At 41.9% G+C, this 27,141-nt stretch overlaps 1 protein-coding gene across 6 annotated transcripts in view; it reads right to left on the bottom strand.

The window, feature by feature from the left end:
* The window catches only part of LOC142366574 (AT-rich interactive domain-containing protein 1B-like), a 171,635-nt gene that overhangs the window by 12,335 nt on the left and 132,159 nt on the right, over positions 1 to 27,141 (bottom strand). For 4 of the 6 annotated variants that reach the window (XM_075448510.1, XM_075448508.1, XM_075448509.1 and 1 more), the window contains 9 exons: positions 26,024 to 26,104; positions 22,541 to 22,720; positions 14,587 to 14,908; positions 13,543 to 13,689; positions 7,865 to 7,989; positions 6,398 to 6,501; positions 2,997 to 3,179; positions 2,266 to 2,481; positions 1,338 to 1,557 (listed from right to left, as the gene is read on the bottom strand). In XM_075448510.1, the coding sequence (XP_075304625.1) occupies positions 1,338 to 1,557; positions 2,266 to 2,481; positions 2,997 to 3,179; positions 6,398 to 6,501; positions 7,865 to 7,989; positions 13,543 to 13,689; positions 14,587 to 14,908; positions 22,541 to 22,720; positions 26,024 to 26,104 (1,578 nt within the window). The remainder of the gene's footprint in view (positions 1 to 1,337; positions 1,558 to 2,265; positions 2,482 to 2,996; positions 3,180 to 6,397; positions 6,502 to 7,864; positions 7,990 to 13,542; positions 13,690 to 14,586; positions 14,909 to 22,540; positions 22,721 to 26,023; positions 26,105 to 27,141) is intronic. The other 2 variants (XM_075448511.1, XM_075448512.1) reach the window with 2 other exon arrangements.

The following is a 27,141-nucleotide window of genomic DNA, read 5'->3' as shown; positions in this document are numbered from 1 at the left end:
CAGTTCTCCTGGTCATATCTGTTCGGCATGTTTACGTTTGAATGTGTTTTGACTGCTAAAAAAACCCTGTAATTCAACTAAAGCTAATATGTTATTGATTATTTTGTACATTTAAACATTTAAGCTTCATGCATTAAAAAATAAAAAGAGCAGAGTTCAAACACTGAGTTGAACAGCCAAAAAGCTGAAAAAAAACAAAAAAGGAGTCCGATGGTGCAGGACACATCGAAAAGACAAGTGCGACATACATCCACCGTGTCTCCCGAGGTTACCGACAGCTGATTGTTGGCTTTGTGGGTGAGGGCCTTAAGGTTTCAGTGGCATAATCGAAAATATGTACAGTAGGTCATGGTGCTTCCATCAAGTGTTTAGCTTTAGCTGCATTATCCAAAACGCAAACCAAACATGGTAAGTGTTGACTTTTTCAACTGTCAGGATACAAACACTATCTGTGATAATGTATACTGTGGTGGATATAGTTGCTGTGAAATCTAAATGTCTAGCTCCCCTGGAGCAACGAAAAGAGGCTGAAATAGAAATTATAGTGTTGAGAGACAGATGGAACCTGAATTCATTTAAATGTGTTTATGTATATGTGTGGGTCACATGCACTTTATGTATGTCTAAGGGTGAATGCAAATGAAGGCAGATGCTCTTTTCCACGCTGCAGAAAAAAAGCAATCTGCAGTATCTCAGGCAGGTAAAGAGCTCTGGTGTCCTATTTAAAAGTAAGGGTCACTTTTCTCATCTCCGCTGCAAATTAGAGAAGTGACCTTACCTCTCTTTTTTCGCACCAACTTGCTCTCACTTCATAATTGTGCTCAGGGACACATGGTGTGAACAGGTAACAAACACAAACAAAAAGTGCCCTATGTGTTGCGGTAGTGCACCTGAACAATATAACTTAACCTTCTAACATGCTGTAATCAAATAAAGGCTCGTCTCCCGATGGAGGTACAAGAGGTGATCATATCACAATTCACCTCCATTAAACTACAAATAACCTCATCAAAACATTGATAATTTTCACTAATTTCTCTTGGGTTTTAAGTAGTCTTCATGCATCCAGGATCTAATCTTCTACTATTTACATCTTAAATTGATAATTAATACAATGCCATACCTACTTGCGCTGAAAAAAATATTAATCTGCAAATGTAACATTTTTACTAAGATTTCTGGCAGTCTTCCAGGATGGAAATGCGACACCTTTGCTCACTGGGTGATTTTTGACACAGCTGCAAGGATCATAGATGAAATCTAGTTTGATCAGCAGCACCTGTTGTTTGGCGGCTGACAGATGGGAGAGAGTGTATCACTCTGTTATCAGGATTTACCAGGTGAGGGCGGCTGGATCTTGACCTGCTTCTTGTTGTCCCCTCCAGCAGTGCTGCTGCCACTGTTGCTGTCTGCTGGAGGCTCCTCTCCCCTCTCCATCTTACACTCATACGCAAACAGATACTGGATGTACTGTTTCTTCAGTGTGCTTGCAGAGCTGCTGGACGTCCCAACGTTCAGGGTGGAGGACAGCTCACGCCACTTCTTGTTCTTGTTAACCTAGGTAGTTTAAAGGGAGTGTGAGGATCAAATAATGGGAAAACGAGTGGCACTGATAACAATGACATTTCAGGTTGTTTTTGTTTGCTTATTTACTCTCTTTAGGTAAAGTATCCTGGAGAATGATGGAAAGCACGTGGGAGTATTGCTTCTACACGCAGAGTCATATTTTAGAAAACAATGTTCCTCCAAGGCTTAAAATGATTCATTCGGATTTTTTAAAAGTTTTTGAGATAAATGGAGGACCACATGTGAGCCAGGAGATTTTGCTCAACGATTACAGGGAGCCTCACAACCACTCTCTGCAGTCAGAATGCAAAATCTTCAGTGAAGTGTTTGTGGAGGAGTGGTCGTTGTTCTAGAGGCACATAATGCTTTGAAATACAATGTACAGTAGTCAGTTGTCCACTTCAAAGCGTAGCACAAACCTTTGGTATGTAAAACTTTTCTTATCACGTTGGGTCTCAGATGGATATGGCTGTATCTTTTAACATTGTAGGTTGTCTTCCAAAATGAATTCCATGTATATCGTTCTCTTCAGTACATTTCTTAACATTTACAAGCACAGCATATGCTATTTAGCCAGGGAGCACACTGTTGAATAATAATAAGTTCTCCACCAAATACTCTTTATAAAGTCGGTTATAAATCTTTTATCTCCCACATTATCCTATCACCACAATTTTAATCCTGTTTCCTATGTGTTACCATGGCGAGGCCTCCTATCTCCCGAACAGCCATATAGAGCTTCCAGAGGTCCAGTGGCTTCTTGCCCACAGCTGGAAGCTGAGCAACAGGAGTGCCCCGGTCCTCCATGAAGGTCAGATATCGCTCCACCCAAGCTCGTCTCTCTGGCTCCGCACCCAGCTCAAATAGCCGTGTGATTCGCTCACCACTGAGGGAGGAGGAGTTGGGGTTGACTTTCTAGTGAAGGATGAAAACAGAAAATAAGAAGAGCAGAAACACCTTCATCTTAAAATGGCTTTGAGTCTTATAAGTGTTTGATTGAGATTTTATACTATATATATATACATTTATTAATAAATCGTATTACATTGGTGTTGCTGTGCTCATATTAAAACTATCCGCTATTATGTACATAAGCATAATTCTGTTTGGACATATGATTTAAATAAGTTTACAGGCTAATTTGGTTAATTCATAATATATAATTTATTCCATTATACCATATAAAGTGTACTGCATATTTTCCTGTTGTTGTTTTCTGGTACAAAACCCGCTCACCCAGTCATCATTAAAGATTCATCCCTTATTTTCACATGGTCCCTTTGTGGCTGAATGACCAAGCAAAAATAAACACCTCTTGAGAGCAAATGGAAAACCATTTAAGTGGCTTGTTTTGATATTTGCATCTAAATATTGTACACAGAAACGTTATTAGTAATTCCTGTCAAACAAACATGGTTTCCAGTTCTTACCGGGCTGGAGGGCGACTTGAGAGGCCAAGGAGGGCTGCTGATGCTGTCGCTGTCGTCACCGTGGTAGGAGGACAGGCTGGCAGGGCTGGGGGAGAGTGGGGAGGGCACAGGCAGTGCACCGCCTGGAGTGGCTGGCTGGGACACACTGCTGCTGTTATTGTTCATGTAGCTGTCCTGAAGCTGCTGGAGAGAGATAAATGACATTTCAGCGGAAATAGTGTCCCTTTTTTACTTCACTGCACCAATTGACTGCTGTACATTACATTAAAACCAGCTTAAGAAACATGCTCTGTGTTCTGTTGTGAACTTATTAGATGTACAGAATGCTATCATTCACAAATTATTCAAAACCAAATGCGGAAATTAAAACCGGAATATTATTATCTAGAATTTGAAGAACATTTATAGTAAAAAATTAAGAGCAGCGATTTAAGAATTCCTTAACCTAAAAATGCAAAGGAGTGCAATTTACCATGCAAAGAAAAAAGGCTTAATAAAGATAATACAGAAAATCAACCGCCTTTTCAGGCCCAGAGCTCATTCAAGATGGATTTGGGTGAAGTGGGTGGTCTGATGAAGCAAAATCTTAGATTCCATCTGAACCCTGCATCTGTGATGGTATAGAGCTGCATAACTTGTATATGTGTGAAAGCACCACTGAAGCTGAATGATGTACACAGGTCTTTGAGTAACATATGCTGCCATCGAGTAGTGTTTTTTTCACAGAAAGTCTTGTTTCGTAAAGTAAAACAATACCAAAGCACATTCTGCACAGTTTACAACAGAACAGCTCCATATAAAAAGGAGTCTGAGCACTAAAGTGGCGTGCTTGTCCTCCAGACCTGTCACCAATAGAAAATATTTGAGACGAGGGCCTGAACTATTGAGAAGCTGAACTTCCATATCAAGTAGGAATTATAAACATCTTACTCTTAAAAATACACCAGCTGTTTCACAAATGATTTGAACACAGTGGTGTTTTTGTCTTTTTTTTTTATAAAAAAAACATTGTTGATGTCATATTCAAAATGTTCAAAATGAGCATTCTCATCATTTCATGTCGCCTTTTTACAGTTTCAATTGAATATAGGCTTTAATTGATATGCAAAACATAGCTTCCTGGTTTTATTTATATTTAATCCTAACTTTTCAGAAAGCATCAGTATCAGTAATACTGATTAAAGAATGCAGTCGAGCTGAAAACAGTCACCATCTGAAAAAGATCAAATTCCCATTGGAAAAGTACAGCAGTTATTAAAACGTATCATCTTTCAAAAAGTAATTTAACAATAAGTGATGCAGTGAGGAGCTTCTCATTCCATAAACAACCGTGCTGGAAGACTTATCCAGTGGTCGTGGAAAAAATGTTACTCTGTTTCAGATGGGTCTGCTCCAGGCAAACAAAACATCTAAAGAGATTACTAGTATTGAACCCGGGTTAAGAACTGTCTGATGCATCATTAAAACCTTGAAGAAATAAGAGTGAGCCATCATCTTCGAGAAAAAAAATGTGTTTGGAGGAAAATCTTGAATGATTGTGACTGGAGATCACTAACACGACTGGTAAAATCAAATAGAGGAAAATCAATAGTAGAACTCACAGCGCTGTTTAATAAGCGAACCTTTGGGCATTTCCAAAGGCAGAATGCAAATACGACTTGAGGTAACTGGACTAAAACACCTGTTATTCCTTAAGAAAATCACTTTTCTGTTGGGCTAATAGGTTATGTAGTCTGATGAGTCCAGATTCATCTGGTTTCAGAGAGATGGATGCATTCAGGTAAGGAGAGCAGTGGATGAAGTGCGCTGCATCCATCTTGCCTTGCTCCTACTGTACAAACCTGTTGGGGCAGATTTGTGATCTGGGGTTGCTTCAGTTGCTCAGGCCCAGATCCAGAAACATTAGGTGACCCCAAAAATGACGTCAACTGATTACTTGAAAATGTCTTCTTTTTTTTTCTGATGACACACGCACATTCCAAGATTAAAATGCCAGACATGGATTTGCCTCTACAGTCCAGACCTTAATCGGATTAAGAATCTTTGGACTCTCTCATCATCAATACAAGATCTCAGTGAAAAATCGATTCAACTCTGGATGGAAGTGAATGTTGTGACACTGCATAAGCTTTATGAAATGTTTTGGAAAAGCAGTGTATGATTTACAGTATGACACTTTTCAAAGGCTACACAAAATTTATGTTACTGACATCAAGGCATATTTTAAAGTAATACTTTAAAAACTATTTTCTGGTAATACTTTCACATGACTTATTTTCCAATTCTTAAAGATGGACTTTTATAATATGGTACAAAACACAGCTTCCTACTACAACATTTCCTTCATGTTTAGCAGCGTTGAGAAAGTTTTCAATATTACACATGATGCAGATGTGCACTAAATGTGAGTATTGTACTTTAGTGTGAAATGCATATTGTGCATAGCTGTGACTGAGTGCTAGTGCACATACTGTATATGTTGTGTATGTATTTGTCTGGGTAATATATTTAACATGCATGCAGATCAAACTCCACTTTGTGTATTCAGCCATGTTAGCGCACATGCATGTGTGTGAGTGTATGGGAAAGATACTCAGTAAGAGGGAACAACAGCTTGACAAGTGCTTCTGGTCTGTGTTCAGAATGCTCATGTCAGCAAAACCTTATCTGTCTGCCCCTCTCTTTCCCGTCTCTCTTCCTGAATCTTTAACTCTCCCTCGGCAGACAGATCATCTCTTTCTGGCTGCTTGGGCTGCCTTAAATAATTCAAAAGGCCCTGCTACCATAATCAGCAAAAGAAAAGACAGGGATTTGGAGGGAAAAGACGTGCGGCGGTTGTGATTGAAGCGCGTGTATGTGTGCGTGTTGAAGAGGGGTTGTTAGGCAAAAACAAGGGGAGGGGGTAGGAAAAGAGCAAAGAGCAGAGTTTTGTTGTTGCTGAGCCGAGCCAAGCCGAGCTGCTATTGTAGGTCAAAATGAGAAGTCAGCACTGTGTATTGAGACATGTGTGCGCATGTGTGTGTGTGTGTGTGTGTGTGTGTATGCTTGATATCCCTGTTGTTTGAATGCGTGTTTGTACATGTGTGTACTGCAGATGCCAAGCCCTCTATTTCTTTATGTGTTTCTCTCTTTATTGCAGCTTGAGCTGCCAAAACATCAGCAAGAAGAGAGTGCTGCGGGCAAAAACAAGGCGAAGAAGAACATTAGGAATGGTAAATGTTAAACAAATCATTAGATATGGTGAGAGAACAACAGAGAAAGAGCCCACTGTGCTGAGACAGCATATGCTGATCAGATTTGGTTTGCTTCATTGAGATGATAAAACAAAACCATACAAAAAGAACGAAAGAGGGAGAGAACGGCATAGAAAAATAGAAGGAGGAACGTAGTTAAGGAATTACCTTTGGCTTGTGTGGCTCGTTGTTTGGGCCACTATCTTCTTTGACGTCCATTTTCGGTTTACCATCTGGGCTCATTATGCCGTCTGCTGACAGTCCAACGGCCCCTTCAACAGGAATGAAGAGGAATGTGCAAACATTCACTAAAAGATATACGTGCCAACTTTTCACAAAAGCTCACAATACTGAATCAAAAAACATGCAGTGAGAGAACAGGTGAGTTTTGTTCTTTTATAACGATAACCTTCATTGTCTTGTGTGAACCATTGTTGCACTTGAACACAGATTTATGAATTTTTTATTTATAAAAAAAAAAATAAGTCACAATAGCTACGCTTTCACCACAGGATAAAGCAGACATGTACTTGTCATTTTTTCGTATTGTGTTCGACTCAATTTGTTTTAACTCCCTTGAAGAAAGGTGCATTTTCTTGTTTGAGCTGAAAGCTGATTGACAATTTTTATATAACGTCAAAGACGAAGTCAGATGTTGCAGTTGAAATGTTACATTCTTTCTTTTTGCGCTCTCAAGGCTTCTCATCTCAAATAGTACAGTGAGAAAGAAACATGAAAAGGCTGCTTCTTTAGGAAGATGAAGCAAGGGAATGAGATAAAACTTAGCATACCCTCTGAACCCTGCTGGCTGCACACCCTCAGTTTGGTAGAAACATCCATGTTTTCACATTTTCAAAAAGGTCATGGGATTAAAGGTTAACATTCAAGAGATGCTTGCGGACAACATCATACGTGGCTTCGTTAGGCTTCTTTTAGTAGATGACATTAGGTCCTTAAAATTCCTTTTCATAGTATCAGCTGTATTCTTATTAACAGCCTTGGATAGGCTCTTTGTTTCTCTGTTCTTGTGTGCTACAGCACTATGGGAAAACTAATGATATTTGGTTTTTAGCTCACTGGAAAACTAGATAAGTTTTGAGGAACCTATAATGTTCTAATTTGTTCAAGGTTTTCTAATTGTCCTGCAGTTTGGTTTCAAATCGAAGCCATCTTTCTATTTGGGAGCTTTCTTTGATATGCATTTAGCAATAATGCAACTGACTGACAAACAATCTCATACAGCAAGTGAATAAAAGTTAAATGAGAGAGAATGTACCCAGCAACCTTGTGATTTCTTGGTTATCTTGGGTGGGACAGTGTATTGTCTAACATTGGCTGTAATTGAGGTTTCTCTTCACTTTAGCAACATTCATTCTGTAGACTGTGACCCAGCACACATGGATGAGGTCAAAACCTAGTTGTAATTCTTGAATATTACTTAAAGATGGGCTTTAGAACATTGTATAAATGGGCTTAACTGAGCAGAAATTGGGACAATTCACCCAAATTACTCGTCAGGTATCAGCATTTGTATCAATGAACATCTCCTCTGCTTGCTTGTCAGGCAAAATCAAACCAACATCTAGACAACACAGAACGATAAATAACTCCTACTAGTTGGCTTTAGTTAGATACCTGAAGGCGGCATATTGTAGCCGGGACCTTGTGCGTTGCTTGTGGCTGAACTATTGTTGCCCGTCGGCTGGTTATAGGGGACAGTGCTCGCTTGGTTGATGCCAGGGGCTTGGTAGTTGCCCTGCCTACAACACACAGAGGAGAAAAACATTAGCAGATCAAGTACACAGAAACCCAGTTACTGCGAAGGAAAACCTGAACAGCATGTACATCTGAGAGTCCTACGAAAAATACATTTATTGATCAAACAAACAACTCTTCTAAATGAGCGAGGATGAGTGTGAAGCATAAGAAGAGAGAATTCTTTTTTGTTTCCTCTCTCCAACCCCCCCCTCCCATTTTCTCCCTCTCTTCCTCCCTCTCCTTATCCCACAAGTCATAATTTAACTAATTAAGGTGTGCTTTTGGAGAGGATCATGTTATTTGTTTCCATGGTGACAGCGGAAATCAATGCTGCTCAACTCCCCTCACTCAGACTCCCCTCTCTATCTCAGGCGGCTGATCACATGGTGTTGGTCACATCACAAGTGACATAAGGGGGCTTATCTGCAACCTGCTGAACACTATCCGTTCATGTGTGTGTGTGTGTGTTTGTGCGACTGATGGCAGTGTCTGGCATTGTATTCAAGGCAGGCCAAGCCAGTGCCACAGGAGCTGAAAGGGAACACCTGGTTTGGGACAATTTGGCCTTTCTCCTGCTGACTCAAGATTATCTCCTGGACAACCTAGCCAAAAAGACCCACTGTGGGAAGAGACCAAAACGGTAGCAATGGAGAATCTAGGGATGTGAACCAGACAGGACACAAGGGGGTGTGTCTGACGCAAGATGTAGAGCTGACGCAAAGAAAAATCCTATCCGGATTTATATGTCAGTCAGTTCTCTCCTAAGTGGCATCTTTCTCTCTTTCACATACTCACACAGATGTAATAATGTAATACCTCCTGTTGGAACCGATACACATTGCCTGGGAGGAGGGATTGGCTTGGTAAACCCCCCCCATAATCTCATCTCACAGATGTAATTAGTCATAGAGCACGGTTGATGATACATATGTAATCCCTCTATGGGGGCCGAGGTGAACCGGGGAGCTCCATGGCAAAGAAACAAGCACACCAAATCCATGCTTATCTGGCCCAATTTCCCTATAATGGGAGGGGTATATAGACTCCTTCGTTTGCTGCCTACGTGTTCCCTAAAAAGCTGTGTGTGAGTCAAGACAGGAATAAATTCACCTTTTGATTGTTGCACCTTTTCAAGCAACAAAAACAGCTATTCTGCAAATAAACTCCCGTACCGTTGACAGAGAGCACCAATCAGGAAAAATAAGTTTAGAGATGCTGAATACCTTCACTCATCTATACTGTAAAGATGACCCTTCCCCACCGTGAGGAATATAAGCACAAGCTCTCATGTGAATGCTGAAAAATACAAATCAACAACAACAACAGTGGTTGGTGGTTTTTGACTGTGGCGCTCTCCCATTATGACTAATTCATGTCATAAAAAAGCCCATTAGAAAGCACTTGATGGAGGCACCGCACAGAGTTTAATCACACTTAATATATGCATGTGCTGCTATCAGAGCTGCGAGGTGGAGGGGATGAGGGGGGGGGATGGCACAGCACATTCATCTTGCTCTTGGGCACCTTTGTGCCAGCGGGAAAAAAAGAAGAGTATCCTGTTGCCGCAGAGAGCGAAAGAGTGAGAGATAAAGGAGAAGGGAAAGAGGATGGAAATAGATGGTGAAGGAGAAAAGAAGAGGGCAGGTTGGGGGGAATTAAGGCAAGAGGAAGCTTGAGTAGCGCATGTATAAGTCCCTGGTGGACCAATGGGGGGCGTATTTTCAGCTCGCTGCCCCAGAGCTGGAGGTAATTGCTGTTCCAGGAGACTGTGCTGAAGGAACAGACACTCTAACACACACAGTAAGAAATATAGAAACGCCAAGAGGCCAGTTCACTCTCAGTTTGTTGTCAAGGAGTAGCCTGACGAGGACCAAAAAAGAAAAAGTGCTCTGGAGAAGAATAGTTTAGTCTGTGAGGGAAAATTCTGATTCAGATTTAGCATAGATAGTTTAGATGGTCTTCCCAGCCTAAATAAAAAAAACATTTAATTTTGCCTTGTTGACTGAATAGTACAATTCTACGATCAATTTTATCTAAATGTTTTCTCAAACTGTTCTTTTGCGTCCTTCCTTTTCCCCCCAATTCCTCACAAATATCTACGCACTCACACAAACACAGGCAGCAATGTCTCTCATTTTGCTTTTCAGTCCACATGTGTGAAGGGCATCAGAGAAGGCCACTTTTAAATGTGTGTGTTGAAGTGTGTTTGAGGGGTCCTTGTCTTCGCACGCGGGGTGGGTGCCGTTGCCAAGGGGATGCCATGGTTACGAGGTGCCAGCCAACCAGCTGACGGTTTCTCTCTAGAAGTGGCAGCGGCTTTGTCCTTCATTCGTGGTGACAGGCCGTGCCGATGCCTTCCAGTGCTGCTAACTGGACGAGACAGCTGAGGAGCTGGGACTGCAGGACCGTGTGACGGCTGAGAGGCACTCCCCATCGATCCCTCTGATTGGTGCGTGTTTAAGTGTGTGCAGAGGAAAGTAAGAGAAAAAAGAGCCAGCGAGCGGCTGCTGGATGGTAGGATGGAGTGGATCGGCTGGAGGCTATGAATTATATATGGACCCAATCTGTTCTCAGGGCAGCTTGGGCTCGTTGCTCCTCCAAAGTCCTGACTCAACTCACCACGCTCACTCACTCTGACACACGCACACAAACTCACAGCACTGAGAATAGACTAGAATAAACCTAGCACAAAAAATAAAAGGACAGCTTTTAACATATTAAATCCAGAGAAAAGCTACTTCCCCCTCCCCTCCTTCCAAACATCAAACAGCTCAGGATGGATGGATGGAGCAGAAGCCATTTATTTTGCCCATCTAATGAAAGCAGAGCGCTCCGCAGCACTGCCAAGACTGCGAGCGACAAAGCGCCACAGGCAGCATCTCCCATTCTTGACATTCAAGCGTTGCTCTTATTTATTTAGCAAATTTACTTACTAAGGAGGTCAGAAATGAATTATTTGGCGAGGATTTGCCTAGGAGCACTCTCCTCTCCGCTCTTCTCTCTCATCCAACAATTTTCTCCCTTCAATTTCCTTTTTATTTATGGCTCTTTTTTTTTCTGAGCTTTGCTCTTCTTCGACTAAGTGCTTATTTTTACGACAGCTCGCCTGTTCCTATAGCTCCAGGAACTTTCTGTAGAGTATCGCCGGCAGCGCTGGAAAGTCATTTGAAAAGCCAATTCTATCTTCAGAAGCTGCTGCCAAGAAAAGCTTATACCTTTAATACTTTGTGTTCTCTTCTCTTTTCCAAAAAAGATTAGAACAAAAATTAATCCCCTGACATCAATCTCCAGCCTCCAAAAAAACTTGTGATTCACCTTTCCTCCAGATAAACTTACAACTTCCTGTGCATTAACATTCCCTTTGTTGTTTTAACATATAACACCGACTACTAGTAGTACCTGATTGTCCCAAAGGTAGCTTTTTATGAGAAATGTTTGAGAGAATCAGCCAGATTGCCAAACTGACAGGTTACATGGATAAATAAATAAAAAAATACTTAATAAGACACTGAAGTGATGAAGAGACCCCCCCCCCCCCCCCCCCCCCCCCGCACACACACACTCTGGTCCAGCACTCCCCCCCCTCAACCGCATCAAACTAATTAACCAATAAAAGTGGGACATTTGTTCCTGATTCAAGTCCTCTTGCCGGGGAGAAAGTCAGTAGGTAAGAAAAAAAAACACTCCGTACACCACACCTAATGAAGATTTAATCTCGATCCACGCCTGGAGTCATGGGATGCCAGAAGTGGCCCTCCTCTGTTCATTTGGAATTCTTTTCAGTTAGTGTAATGAAGTTGGAGTGTGTCTACAAATGTGTGAGGGTGTGCGTGAGTCAGGAGAGGATGGAGATGGGGGATGAGAGGCAGAAATGTGGAGGGTTATTGGTGGGGATGAACAGAAAGGGACGTGTGAAAGAAAAAGAGGGAAAAGAAGTGGAGACCAGCCCATGACTTGGCTACTAACTAACTAACCCTGATTTGGAAGGTTGGCAGCGGGCGGTTGCGGCAGACAAGGTGGATTCATCAAAGAGTGAAACTAGACACATGTGCTACGACTAACAAGTTGTTTCTCAGACAGATAAGAACTAAGTCTGAATGTTTCACAATGTTGCACTGGAGCGCTGGAGCCTTTAACTGCAGGTTTTTCGGAGGCCAATTTTCTCCTGATCGCCCTCAGATGTACTAAAGTGGGATCTGAGGAAGAAAAACATAACAAGGCTGTGTTGGAGACAGCGACGAACAAAAAGCAAATTGGAAGGAAGAAAGGCTGAGAGACATAAAACAGTGTGGGTAGGATAACAGAGCTAAATGGAGACGAAGAACGCGATATAGTTGGGAGAGTTGGTAAAAAGAGTGAAACCGGTGGGAAGAGAAAAGGAGATGCAGACAGGCAGGGATGAAAGGGGGGAATGAGCGACAGCAGACAAGGCAGTGTGGGTGAGACAGGCAGACAGCCTCACACAGACGATCCTGAAAAAATATACGTCAAATTAGTCCGCCTGCCAGAAGACTAATTCCTACTTTTGTAAACTAAATAAAGAAGGTGGCAATAGTAGTATAACTTATTCAAGTTTGCAAACACTGATTTGCTTTGGCATCCCAATTGTTTCATCCAGTGAGCACATATTTTTTATACAAGCCAGCTTCTATAAGTCTTCTGTTCTTTTAAAAAACATTACAGCTTGTGCTTGTTTTTTTTTTCCTCTGGTGCATTGGTTTAAATAAAACAGTAATAATTGGAAAAGTTTGTATGCACCCAGAAGAAAAGAGAACAAAAAGACACATTTTAAACTGAAAATCAAAAGAAAAAGCCATTTGTAAAATGGACTTTTTGCTTCCAATTTGATCTGCTGTGAAGTAACAGTAACACGTTACTGACTGCTTAATGCCGAGGAATGACATAGAACACCAAACAAAAGGAACAGAATCAAAATGAATGACTTTTAATCCAGATTTGTAAACAGCATAAGAATGGGAGACAGCGAGACTTCTCCTCCGGCAACACGGCAGTGAGCAACACCTCTCTGGTGTCTCGGTGAATGTGAGGATGTGAGGAGAGACTGACAGGCAGTCTGATTGGTCCCAGCAGTGGGGATCACGTCTTGCCACTTCTTATTGACAGCACAGCCATCTCTTAATGACTCGTCAAACATTTGCATCGCTGCGTGTGCCGAAAGTGTGTGCGTAGGTGTGTGTACAGCACTGGACCCCCTGACGCACGTAATTAATCACACATACAGTCAGGCACCCTTCAAGCCTCACCGACACACACTGTTGTGTCCTAGAGCCAACAGCAATCTGAAACTATGAGTGTGTGATAGTAACACTGCCATTGCAGTGACTAAGAGAAGCCTCTTATGTCACTAATGACTGCAGTGATTAGCCATTACAATAGTTACAATGATGACTCCCCTGTTTTTCTGCGAGGGGAGTGCTTCATGATCACGATAGTTCTCTTCAGCTGGAAAAACTGCAGCTAAGTTTAGTCGTATAACACGACAACAGTCACATGCAAACATAACAGCCGCACAGCGGTGAGAGTGGTGGACCTACCTATGTTGCTGTGAATGTGAGGGTGGCAGGATGGGAGGATGGTGAGGTCTGAGTGGAGGTGAAGGTGGTAGACGTGTGGAAGGAGGGTGGGACCAGTGGGTGGGGGTGGGCTGCATGTAAGCTGGTGACCTGGCATAAGGACGCAGCCTAAAGGAGAAATTTCATCTGAAACATCACAACCGGCTCATAGTCTTCAGTCTGACTCATGCGTATGACAGAAATGGGAAAGCACTGCTAGATGTTAATCTGCCACACTTCAGCCTGCAGATTGCTGGGGAGACTGCTCCCATGATGCATTGTTATGAAAAACACGCACCAATATGAGGAAGTGGAGAAACTCATCCTTCCTCTCAGGCGACAGCCATGTTTTCACAAGTTCCCCTGGCAGGGTTCAGCAAAAGTTTACTGCCCACACAATTCCACCACAGCCCCCATTCTCTAGCACCACAAACACTCAAACAGTCAAAGCTACAACCCTGATGGAAACATAATAAGCTTTAGCTCATGGAGTGTTACAGCATCAAAATGCTTTATATGTGTGTGAGGGAGCTTGGTGTCACCCCCCTCTCTGGTGTTTTCACAATTAAGACTGAGGTTTGTTCTTTCTTCTTTCATGTTTTGACAATACTGTATATTTCACAATACTGTGTTCATACCACACTGGCTTGTCACAAGCCAAAATCTGTCTTTCTGAAACAAATGGCTCTTTGTTTGAAAAGTCAGATATCAAAATGTCAGGCACCTTCTGAGACGTGTGAAAATGAATGTAGTTCATAACAGCTCACAAAAAGCCCTGAGAGCAAACTCTGCAAATTCAAACAGTCTCTCTGCAGACGGTGATGTAGATCGAGATTATTACTAGCCCTAATTCTACCACAGATTATGAGTGGGCGGTTTCTGGTTTGACAGTTTGTACATATATAGTACATGAGTAAACTTTGTTTAGGAACCACACAGAATGAGGCAGAGAGATATGCTGATCTCTAAAAATACATCAACCTTACCAAAGAATTTAGACCTCCTGAGTGATTGCGGTGCTCTTACCTGTTGTGAACTGAGTTGGCAGATGCCGCCATGCTAGCTGCTGCAACCTCCTGCGCCTTCCGGTTGGAACTACCCAAAGATGGAGGACCCATCCCTGGTCCAGCTGGCTGGGGCATGCTGGGTGAACTGGGACCCATGGATGGGTACACTCTGTTCTGGCTGCCTGAGCTGTGGCTGCGTCCTCCAGGTATGGGCTGCCCAGGCCCCTGACCGTGCATTGGGCTGGTAGCGTTCATCCCAAGACTGTTAGTCATGCCGGGGCCCGGGCCACTGTAGCTCGTGCTGGCTGTCCCACTGTAGTTAGAGGGCCGAGGGTAGTTACCTAAAAAGAGATGACAAGTGAATCAACTTGAAAATGTACATATTACACCATCAGTGTCACTTCAAAGGTAATACATAGTTTGTTGTTATTTAGAAACATAACTTTTCTTGTTTTTAAGAAAGACAGAACCACTTCTGTGCAATGCTGTTGCCGCAGACTGGTTTTATGAATCACCTCATTTAAGTGAAATGGAGAGTGCTTGTCAGCTTATACAGTTATACCTGCAACAATGACATACACAGTAATTTCATCCATCTAGAAAATGATACTGTGACAGGTGGGGGAATGAGCAAAAATGGCAAGAACAGGACTAAATTCTCATTCATGACCTCTACAAAATACAGTGGATGGAGGGAAAAAAAAACAATTAGGGTGTGTTTCTGATGACATTTTTCACAGCTGCAGGTTGCTGGATAGCCCTGGGAACAATTGCAGAGCTTAGGGCTGACTTTGTGAAACACTTGAGAGGAGCTCTAATCTGCAGTAAATGCTTTCTTGCTGCCCTGGAGTGCCACATGACCATGATGCCGGAAGGTTTCCTAAGGCACACTTAAACCCTTCCATTTTGGCTTGAAAAGCCCAGCTCGACTCCAACTGCAATTCAAGCTGAAAGAGAATCACCATGCTGTCAAAGACACCATGTACATACATCCAGACATAGTAGAAGACACCTACTATACATGTGAGTGCTGTGCACATCCCTGCACAAAGAGCACATGACATCATATTCCTTTTGCAAGTACCGAGCCTTTTCCACTGCGATATTCCCTCCATGGGACAAATCCCCTACAAAATAGAGATGGAACATGTGGCATCCACTATTGTAAAGGGGGCTATTTATTTTGATTTGATTAAGGGTGCTTTAGTTGAGCCTCACTGCTTAATCCCTTGAGAATATGTCTGGAAAAGGGGATCAAGTCCCTTTAAAACCTGAAGGCTTTTCTGTATGCTCAAACGAGGGAAAGTTAAATGACAATATTCCACACGGGGGGGAAGAAAAACGATTCTGAAAATGGAAGTGGCTTCCCAGTGTCCTCGAGCTTCTTCAGCGAAGACATTTTCCACATGACATAAGCCTGTGAGCTCATAAGAGACAGAGAAGCAGAAGAAGGTGGGGACGGAAACAGAGAAGGACGAGACAGATATGGTGTGGGGATAAGAAATCAAACCCCCCGAAACCCCGAAGATAGGATTTATTTTGAATAAAAATAAAAGTCTTTCCCATAAAAGTCAGTAACTCTGCTTGAATTTGTCCAGACATTGTGATGAAATCTACTGTGGGAGATGGGGAAAAAAGAAGCGGATTATTTGGGGGGAGGCTTTGGAGAGTTGGTGAGCTGAGTACAGCTGACACCTGTCAAGGGTTTTGGGCTATAATAGGGAAGCGTTCAGGAAGAAAGGATGTCTGCTAACGAACACAGGAGGATATGTAGGGTGCACTGTATACGTGTGCAAGGGTGTGTATCTGCTCCACTGTGTGAATGCAAATATAATACTTTGGAGACCTTGTAACCACTGAATGACACATTTCCATATTTCGAGAATTCATAAATGACTGCCTGCAATGTCGTGGAAAATCCTGGGAAAGTTGCCTTGTAGCCTCCCTGCTCTCAGCTCAGCTGGATGGGCTGCTGCAGATGAACAAGGCCCCAGTCAGAGACCTCTCCCAGCCCTCTTTGGACAGCTGTTGAGACCCATGGCTGCCTGCCATGCATTCTCAATAGCCTGGGCGGACACCATGTGGTTTTTGGCCACTGACCGTGGCTCCAGCACACCTCCCGGGGAGTTGTTTATATCACACAGTCCCATTTGGATACTCTGCATTTCTTTTCTAAAAAGCCCCAAAAGTGGATGTGGGTGTCTGAAATTCTCCACGAGTGTACATTGAAGTTTTCTTGGGGGTGGTGAAATGCTAAGCCAAGTCTCACAGATGAGGCTGAAAAAGTTGTCCTCAAAAGAGCGGGCAGGATTGAGAGAACTTATCAGTGTTGATGCACTACCATTGGAAATGCTGTGGTTGTGGGCTATGATTGCCTTGGTGGAGGGAAAGACAGAGTAGCTGTGGGACAGTGTTAATGCAAAGCTTTCCAATGAGTCTTGTTCTGACAAGAATGATTCACTTCCTGAAGGATTGGTGCTGAGCCAGAGTGCTTCTACAAGGACAAAAAGCATTCTAACCTACTTTGTAAAATGACTGAGAGCTCAGCCTCAAACTCCAAGGTATTTTCACAAAAGTTTTTAATGACTTTGGAGGTACTATTAGATTACATCAGATGAGAAAGTTGGATCTTTGCTGCAGTAAAATCTAAAATCAAGTCTAATTTAGGAGAAAAAAGGGGAAAATTATTTTGCAAATATATATTCAAAAAGCTTAAATGAGATGAGATATGTATCATCTTAAAAATGCATCCAGATCTGGATAACTTTAAGACAAGTTCTGTCTGGAAAGGAGTATGAAGTTGTTCATCTTTTCTTGGACATAACATTGACATCATGTGAAGACTTCTGATTTCCAAAGTCCAAACAAGCCCCTACAGTATCAGCTAATATATGCAGTGTTAGCTGCATGTGTTAGCATTTACATGTATGCACAGAAGTATGTTCTCCTTTAAACTAATCAGGGACGGAAAAGAGGACAAGGAGGATGTAATTTCTTATTCGCACCTTCTTGTGTCCTTGTAGCACAGTCTTGGTTTCTTGCCTGCTTCATGACATTTGGTGCCTTTGGGGAATCTTGGTGATATTTATAGTGTGATGGAAGACAGGAGATGGAAAAGGAGAGCTCACGGTGCCTCGTTCACAATTACATGGAAATTCCCGGCACAGTCACGCATTTGGTGGACGCTATATCCTGCGTTGGATTTAATCCCTGCAGTCCTGGGGGAGAGCTGGAGTGAGCTGGAGTGTGACCGAGAAGATTACCGTCGACTGCTTCCTCAGCAGACTGGACCAGCCAGCACTAACAGCCGGAGCAGTCGCTCTCCTGTCTGCAGTAGAGTTAGGTATGATGGTGCAGCAATGCGCCCTCCGGACTTATGAACTCCATCAATAAGGAGTGGAACGCAGATTACACGGCTACATGCTGGGAGCTGCCAAGGACAGGAGAGGGTGCAGGCTGTCTGCTTCCGCATGTGGCTGAACACGAAGAAAAGAAGTGAATAATAACATTTTTATTTGTTTTCTTTTTGGTGACTTTAGTTGGAGAAAGATGGCTTCAGTTGGATCGGTGGCAGTTCAACACGCATCATTTACACAAAAAAAGAAGGGTTTCTTCACTTGCTTAAAAACTCACTCTTCACTATGACTTGCTGGGATAGATAGTTTTTCTTGCCTGAGGCCCCCACATTCTCTCCCAGCTATCTCATCACCTTCCCTGGCAGGGTTTCTGAGCCCGAGTAGGGCTGGGGTGCGCCTTGGGGCTGCTGAGCTCCACACACTGTCAATTTCCTCCATGGACTCCACTCCCTCCCCTAGGCACTGGCTTGAGTCATCGGTTTTTCTTTTTTTGGGGGGCCGAATTACATTGTGGCTCCAGCAAGGCACCATAGCTTAAAAGTCCTGTCTGAAGCATGGTCATTACCAGCAGAGTGCTGAACCCCCTTGAGGGGGCATGTGGTGGAGGGAGCTATGCAATGAGTGGGAGAGACAGCAGAGCTGAGACAGGCTCCAAACCTCTTTCCTGTAATGGCATAATATCCTCCTCCCCTGCCTGACTATGTGTCCACTGTTCTCAACATGCTGGCTCTGAACCATGTCCAAAGTGCGTGTCTTGAAAACAGCTGTTGGAGTCATTTGATTCCTAAGAAGAGCCTGATATCAACACAAACCATGAGAGATCAGTGTAACTTTGGATGAAGAGGGTTTTCAAAGGACAGCCGTAAACATTTGGCAGCTTAAATAGTTTTTTGGAATCACAGTCTTCTCTCCGCTAGAGCTCTCATTAAGTCGGTGAGAAAACAGAGGAGGGAAAAAGCTTTGGTGAGCTCAATCTGCAAAAAAACAACTTTGGTTACAGACTCATCTAATCAAAGCTCTCTGGAAACAACTACAGAATATCTAATTATTGTTTGTAAAAGGGCCATATCCTCCTGCAGTCTCACAGAGCTTATATAGTTGATTTAACAAGCTGTACTGTAGTTGTTTACTACTGATAAAAGAGCGGCCTTATAAGTTACAGAATCATAAACCTTTTTTATATTCTTTGTTGAGCTACAAAGAGCCTTGTTGTGTATGCCATTGCTGAAAATGTTATATCACAGGCTACACAAAGAAACACAAGCTAAAGCTCTCCCAGCACATGCAAGCCAAGAAAAACGGCAGTGCAGAGTTCAGGGACTTGGAGTGAGTTTCTGTGCTGGCTAATTTGTTCGTGCACTGGGGAGAGGGAAGGGAAGCAGATGGAGCTGTCATTAAGAACAATGACCAGCAGCTGTCTGGCCTGTTCACCCCACATAGGCTATTGACCTGGCGCTGACTATGTCATGGAGTCTCTGTGAATCCTGAAGATTAGAACTAAAATGGACTTTATAACAAGGTAAAGACAACACCAACACTGAAATGAAGGGCTGAACTCGGCTCAACTATTGCGAAAAACAGACATGCGCCAGCATACATTCCTGATTCAGATCTATGGAAGACTTGCATTGTATGCTTAAATGTGGGACTATAACATGAACAGCATAATTCTTCTTCTTACCTTGAGGAATACTTATTACAACACTTAAAAAGTAGTTATCGTGCTGTTTTAAGACTTACTAGCTTACAGCTACTGGAATTGCATAATTGCATTCATTTTCTTACCACAACAATCTCCTTAACTGCATTTGTTTTAAAGCACTATTTCCTGCCTAGATGCCAACAAATGTGTTACATAAGATAGAAAGTGAAGGGCAGGAATTAGAGGCCAAGGTTGAGGTAGGGCTAACATATTAGAGTGTCCGCTACGGCGAAGTGTATGTGTCTAACTTCTATGTGTAGGTGACATGGGTAAATACAGCACTTTTGGGTTTCTTGACCAATGCAGCCACTCAAGCATTGTGAAAATATCCAACAGCGCTGATGCAGTACAGAAGGGGGTCAGTTGTAAGCATGTTATTTTTTTAATAAGATTACACGAAAAGACTGTATACTTTATGGATATGATGAGGAGACAGCGGGACTGAACTGCTCCGTTTCTGATGGGAACAACGCTCCCATCATACAACTGAAATTTCACGCTCATCTGCCTCCAGAGCTCCTTCCAGGCTAGACCGCCTCACTGTCGCTCTCTCTGCTTACTTAATTTCTCTATTTCTCTTTGCTTACTGGGCTGTCAGCCCAGCCAAAGTCATATTAAGAGATAAGAGTGGGAGGAGAAGGGAGACCAAATACCAAATGCATTAGGGCTATTAATCAACATTAACAAATGTGAGAGAGAGGCCGCAAATTTGGGAAAACACACGCGCGGATGGGCGCATTTATCAAGGTGACACATTAAAACACGCATTCAGCAAAGAAATACTGCAATGTTTCGCCTGATCTGTCGCCAAAGGCAGAAAACGAAGTACAACAGCAGATGTCAATGTTTGTTGGATGGCTGGGAGTTGCATGTTGGTAAAAACAAGCGGGCGGAGAATGCTTAATTATAGAGAACGATCCAGACCCCCCCCCAAAATTTCCTGAAATGTGGCTATTTTTTTTTCTTCTTTTTTTCTTCTCTATACTATCAGAAAAAGCCATAACGGATGGTCGATGTGGCTGGTTTTATGAGAGGCTCAGCAAACGGGTCTATGTTCAGTGATAAACTGAATAAAAGACCCTAAATATTGATGAAAGGGAAATATTATGATTATTTAGGAGCAGATAGATATGTTGTTTCTACACTGATAACACTTTGAAGAAGGAAACTCACAAAAAAATGATCATTTATATAAAGAGTGCAAAACTGTGAAATTACTTCTATTACTCTTTGTAGTCCCATGCATGTATTTTTTCTGGTACAAAAAGCTTCCTCTGCTCCCCAAGAGTGTGTCGGGGGAAATTTTGAATTTTTATAAACAACACAGAAAATACACATAGTTAGTTACACATAGAATTTCAATACAACAAGTATTATTAGAACTGATTTCAAGTATCAAGAAGTGTGGGTGGAATTTATATTTCTAAATTTTGTGGTTACTATCAATTTAGGTATAGCAAAACACCTATACAGCAAACATCATTATGAAACTTATGAAAAAAATGAAAAACTTTATAACTTCAGTCCCTTTTCTTTGTGGCTAATATCCAAACATTTCTATGGACATGAAGATCATTAGTCAGTGACCAAACCTCCTGACATGTCAGTCTGCCTTGTCACTCTGGAACTACCTCATAATCATATCATGAGGAGGGCCAAGAGGTCCATCCAGGGTTCAAGTATCTCATGAATATTCAGAGTCACATTGGTTTTTAATGCCCACAGTGAGACCCACCACATATGCTGAGAGAAAACTGTACCAGAGAGTTTTTAGATGGAAGGAAAGTAGAGTGAGATAAAAACAGAGAATGGAAATGTCTTTCAAAATGAGCCCTTTTGTATTCCTAATCATCAACCCCTCTTTGACACCAGTGACACTGCTGTCAGGGCCCAGAGTGACTGTGAGAGGGGGGACAAAAGTCTTACAAAATGACAAATGTGGCTCTTCCCATCTGAGGCTAAATTCCACTATAATCCCTCAGAGTGGATGCCACTCATCTTCCCAACATGACTGGTCAGTAAGTCGACGCTGTTCCACAAATTTGATGTCAGATCGAAGTGAACACAGGGGAGGAGATTTTTATGATCAGTGAAGTTTCTTAAACTATAGCACAGTGGAACTCACAGAAGTTGTTATCTGTTTTATGTTGCAATACTTTTTATTTCTAATAAAAGCAACAAAATACATGCTTATATAGCTTTTGGTTAGACAAAATGTATTAAACATAGAAACTTAGATCAACACACTGGGATTAAGAAGATTATGTACGCATCCAAATGCTTCAGTAAAGATTAAATTCAAAATAATTTGCAGCTAAATCTGGTACTATGTGTAGACAAGTTGCTCTAATTTTAGAAAAAAAAATAGAGAGATTATATTAAATCCTTTTCATATTAGAACTGAAATTCTACAACCTGTTTCACATAATGGACTGTGGTTATGTAATTAACAGATAGCACATGGCTGAAAATCACCACTCAAGAGGATAAAAGAGTAATTCCTGACCTGAAAAAAGCCAAAAGACTAATGTGATACTTCAAATGAATATATGATTTGTTCATATCATTTAAAAAAAAAAAAAAAGGAGTAAAAAAAGAGTATGAGAGTGGCAGTGCCTGATCACAACAACATTTAGAAATGCTGTATGTTAAATAGAAACAGAAAATATAAAGAAGGTTGGAAAACTATTGTAACGGAGCTATATTCCATGTTAGCGTTCAGGTTGTCAGCTACACTGGCTTATATCTTCACTGACAACACAACTCACATTATTTTGCAAATATTTCTGTTGCTCCTCTAATATGAAACACTCCAAATCAGCGCTTTTCAGAATTTTCTCTCCCTTTAAGTGTAATTGTACTATCGTCAGCATTGATTTACACCATAGTGTACATCTGGGAAAACAGGCTCTAACCTTGATGTCCATACTGGGGTCCTTGAGGTCCATAAGGACCTGTGGGGCCACTCTGGGAGTAAGGACCCATACCAGGATACAATGGCCCCCCAGGGGATGGGTGAGGGGACATGGGAGTCCCGGACTGTGGAGAGACAAACTGGGAACCAGACTGGTTCCTCTGCACGTTGGACATGAAACCTAAAACACACAAACAGACATAAAAGACAATGTTAACTTTCTATTTCCTTAAACTCAGAGAGCTCCAGTGGTGACTGTAGCTACTCAGTGGAATCAGATGCTGACTGCGGGACTACGCAAGGCCAGTTGTTGTTGAAGCAACAAACAGGTGTATTCATCTAACTTCTTCATGTAGGAAAACCCTTCAGCCCCGATCTTTTGCCTCAGCATGAGCTCCTATTACTCATGGATACACTTTGGTGAGTAATATAGCATTGAATGGGTATTAGCTGAAGCATACAAGAGGACATGTAAAAGGAACCCTCAGCCCAAATAAAAACACACAAAGAACAGTCAGTGAATGTTATCACTGACAAAACAACAGGTCAAGTACACACATGGCCTCTAATATGTACATAGCTGCGAAAGCTGAGTGTGGGTATTAAAGAGTGGGAACGCTTGAGTTAAGACATGTGCTCTGCTATCCACAGAAAAGCCAGTAATTTGACCATGGCGACTGTGTTATTCTAAACCACTCTATCAATAGACGTGTCAAAGCCTCTCAGGTCCAAACTTGCCTGAACCATTCAAATTGACATTTGGAGCGATCCTCGCCTGGGCTTCGCTCTTTCAAGCTGCGCCGCTCGTTCTTAAAACCCACAGAAAGGTCTCCCAATCCACCACAAATGGGGAAAGGTCGCTGGACAGCCATTGAGGGAAAAGAGAGGCTGTGGAAAAGTGTGTGTGTGAGAGTTCACTGTTGCAGATTAGGTGTAAATGGATTGGGTCTGCTCGGCTGTAAACTTTGATAGCCATCCGCTTTGTTGAATGAGCACGCTCAGGCCAACTCTTTAGTGAGTTTGGGGTTTAGGATAACGATGGAAAGTGCAAGCTGACACTGTAATTCTGTGTGTAATTCCTTGTTTCTGCTAAGAGAGTCGGAGAAACTGTGAGGAAAGGGGAGGGAGGCACAAGTTTTATAATGCTCTTTGCAATATGGATGTGTACACATTCACGCTTGTACATATTTGTGTTTCTGAGTGTGTGCGTGTGTGTGTGTGTGGTGGGGGGGAGTAAAGAAAGGGAGTAATAAAAGCGCTGCACGTGTGTGTTTGCATCCATGGCAAAGAGATGAAGGCCAAGACAGAAAGCAAGGCAGTGAGTGTGGGAGGGAAAGAGCGATTGGGGCCTGAAAGTGCTTAGGCTGCGAGTGCTGGGTTTAAGGAGCGAGGACATTATTGTAATGTTTTGCTTCCATTAGGGTAAGGGGATTCTGGGATAGGAGGAGAAAAAAATACAGTGTGTAATACCGCACTTTAAATTGCCTGGAAAATGGATGGGGAGAGGAACATTGTGCAGACAGTGCTAAAAGCAAATAACACATTCAAGGATTTTTTTTCTCTCTCAGCTTCATTCCCTCCACACGCACACACACACAAACATAAACCTTTCTCTCTTTCTGGCAAAGCGAATGAAGCTCTCAGCCGGACAACAACAGGCAGACAGCAAAGCAGAGAAAGTACTGGTGGTGGTGGGGGTGGGAGGTTGGGGGGGTGGGTGGCATTCAGTGGATTTATGGAAATGAAGAGTGGAGAGAGGCTCTTAGGGAGGCCAGCACTTGAGCAAAGTGGGGCGTATGTGTAGAGTAGAGAGAGGGGGGGGGGGGGGGGTAATCCTTGCCAAAACAACCCAAAAAAAACCCAGCAGAAAACAACAGCCAACCCTGTTAACCATCCTGTGCTTTCCTGTATAGGGTTGGGGGCAGCTTGAGGTTTACAAGCATTAGAGAGCAGCATTAAATCTCCTACTTGATTTCATCGTGTTGGGAAATAACCTTTTACTGTGCCTCCCTCTGCCCCTCTGTCTCAGTGTGATGATAGCTGCTCTTTGCTGAGTGACAGAGAGGGACAATCACAGCCATTCCACTGAGGTTACTTTACAATCTTTTAGGCTTTTTGCAGTGTTGTATGAATGCAGATTTTTTATTTTTTTAAATTTTTTTTGTAACATTCGAGAAGAAGTCCTAATTGGTGGATAAAACTGCCAGTTTGGCCAGCGTCTTTGGCTTGTGGGATAGCATTCATGCAACAAGCTTTAGGCAACAAGTTGTGGCCAAACATAATCTGAACAATGTCTTGGAGAAGTTGAATGAACGTGTCACATTCTTACCATACAAAAACTTTATAGCGACTTATAAAATATGCTGCTGTTCATACACTTTGTCCAAAAGTCGTACCACTTTCTTTTGTAAGAAAAACAAAGGTTTAGTATTTGTTGTATGTGTGTTGGCTCTCACCTCTATGCAAAGGAAATATGGAATACCAGGTGCTGAAAGACATTCTTAGTTTTATTCAATACTGCAACACTTTTACTAAATTTTTGCTTTATATATTCTATGCAAGGTTACCATGTGAGATTATGGTCTAGACGTAACACTTTAATATGCTACTTCAAAACATTTTTCAACTAATATGCCATCTATAACTATTGTAAATGAGTCATAGTTTTTACCAAAAATCATATATTTAGTCTTATTCCAATTTGAAAATGATTTGATATCATTAAATCCCCTTTTATTATTCATTTCCCTTACTATACTATCTGTAATCACGTTAAAATCATTCCCCAAACAAAAAATATATACTTCTCATCTTGCAAATAGAGGAAAATGTAATATTTTAGATGCTGAATAATAAAGAAATAGAAATGTTAAAAAATGATAAAGGATGAAACATAATGCTCAGCCCTTTTGTCAGTTTTTGTTTGTACCCCACTAAAGTGCAACGATCAAATGATCGAGCTGATTTCAAAGGGGAAAGTTTACTGGCGTACCATTGTAAACCAGTGCGGTTCTTGGGGAACTGGTTTTATTGAGTCAGTAAAGCCAAATAATTTGTCTACATCAGTATATCTAAAGTCTTGCACTGAAAGACCTAAATTTGACTGAAAGGAAATTCCATGACAGCCACTGCTATCCTCTGAACTTTGCCAACATGCAATTTCTGTTTTATCTTTGCTATGCTCTGTAATCTTCAGTGGTGTTTTATGCAAAGAAACAAACTTTTTCCATTTGAGTCTTGTTTTGTGTCGAAAATGAACAGTGTGGATTTTTGGGAAAAAACTAAATATTGTGCAGTGCAAAGACTGTCGTGTACGAGCTGGGTCCTGTGAGGACATGGTGTGCAAGTAAGTTTTAACCAAAAAAAATAGCTTCTCATGAACACACACATGGACCTTTCCTTGTGAATGTTCCACCTTCCCTAGTCCCTGCCAAGAAAAAAAAAAGCTTGCCTTTGGTCATCACTCACATATACATAGACTCACCTCTCTCCTGAGCCATTGGCGAGCGTGTGATCGGTGGGTGGGCTCCATCTGGTCCAGTTCCAGAGCTCTGTGGGGTTGAACCTGCAGAGCAACATGAATAGGGTGCTTGAAGATTCAGATTCATGTGACATAAACTCTGTGGATATGATCCAATCCCTGAAAGTAAAGCTGTCACATTAAATCATTTGTTTTGAAAGTGAGGTCACCTGAAAATAGATTTATATTTGCATTGAATCTGCTTTGAAAAACAACACAAACTGATGCAAACAACCACTTTTGTTTTTCCTCTCTGCATTTCTGTCAGTGGCACAAAAGTAGCTTGGTTCAGCAAGTTTCCTGTCATTTCACTGACAACAGACACAAAGGCTTTGCTTGGAGGGTTTGATGCCAAATTCAGCCTTAACAGACAAACATAATGTAAACTTGTTTGTGATTACAAATTAGCTAAACGACAAATGCACTTCCAGACGACATATCAAGTCATCGGACCTGATGCCACTTCCTTGTGTAAGCATTAAAACCAGAGTGACCCCCGAGAGAGAGCCCGAGCCATTTCAGGATAATTGATTAGGTGGCTGAGCGGGTCTTTGGGCTGTGCCTGTTCCATTGAAATCCAATAGTGAGTTGAGGGTCTGATTAGGACAATGGCAGACGCAGACTATGGTGGATTGATTTGGCCTGGAGGAAGGAGAGAGATGGCAAATTAACCTTTTATCTTTGGATTCAGACAGGAGGCAACGAGGAGAGGAAAGGACGTGAGGATTTCAGACTGATCTGCTTGTGCATGCTCATTGGTGAGGTGGACATTTCACTGTTCAATATAATGAGATTAAAACTTAAATGAAAAGCAGCAAGCCCAGACATGAGGGAAATATAAATGTTCAATAAATACGGTATAAAGTTGGACTTGCCTTGATAAAAAAGAGGAATATGTGACCAAAGTTATTTTTATGAAGTACAGTTATAGTACAATAATAATAACACCATTCTGTTGCCACAGTGATCTTAAAACTTGACAAATACAAAGCCTGTTACTATAGAGGAAACAATTCACATTATTCAATTACTCAGTAGAATACGTGCTATTTTGAGAAGTGCATTGTGTGTGTGTGTGTGTG

Source organism: Odontesthes bonariensis, chromosome 17 (assembly GCF_027942865.1).
Source record: "Odontesthes bonariensis isolate fOdoBon6 chromosome 17, fOdoBon6.hap1, whole genome shotgun sequence".
NCBI classification, from domain to species: domain Eukaryota; kingdom Metazoa; phylum Chordata; class Actinopteri; order Atheriniformes; family Atherinopsidae; genus Odontesthes; species Odontesthes bonariensis.
Note: the sequence above shows the minus strand (reverse complement) of the source record. Positions and strands in the feature narration are given on the sequence as shown.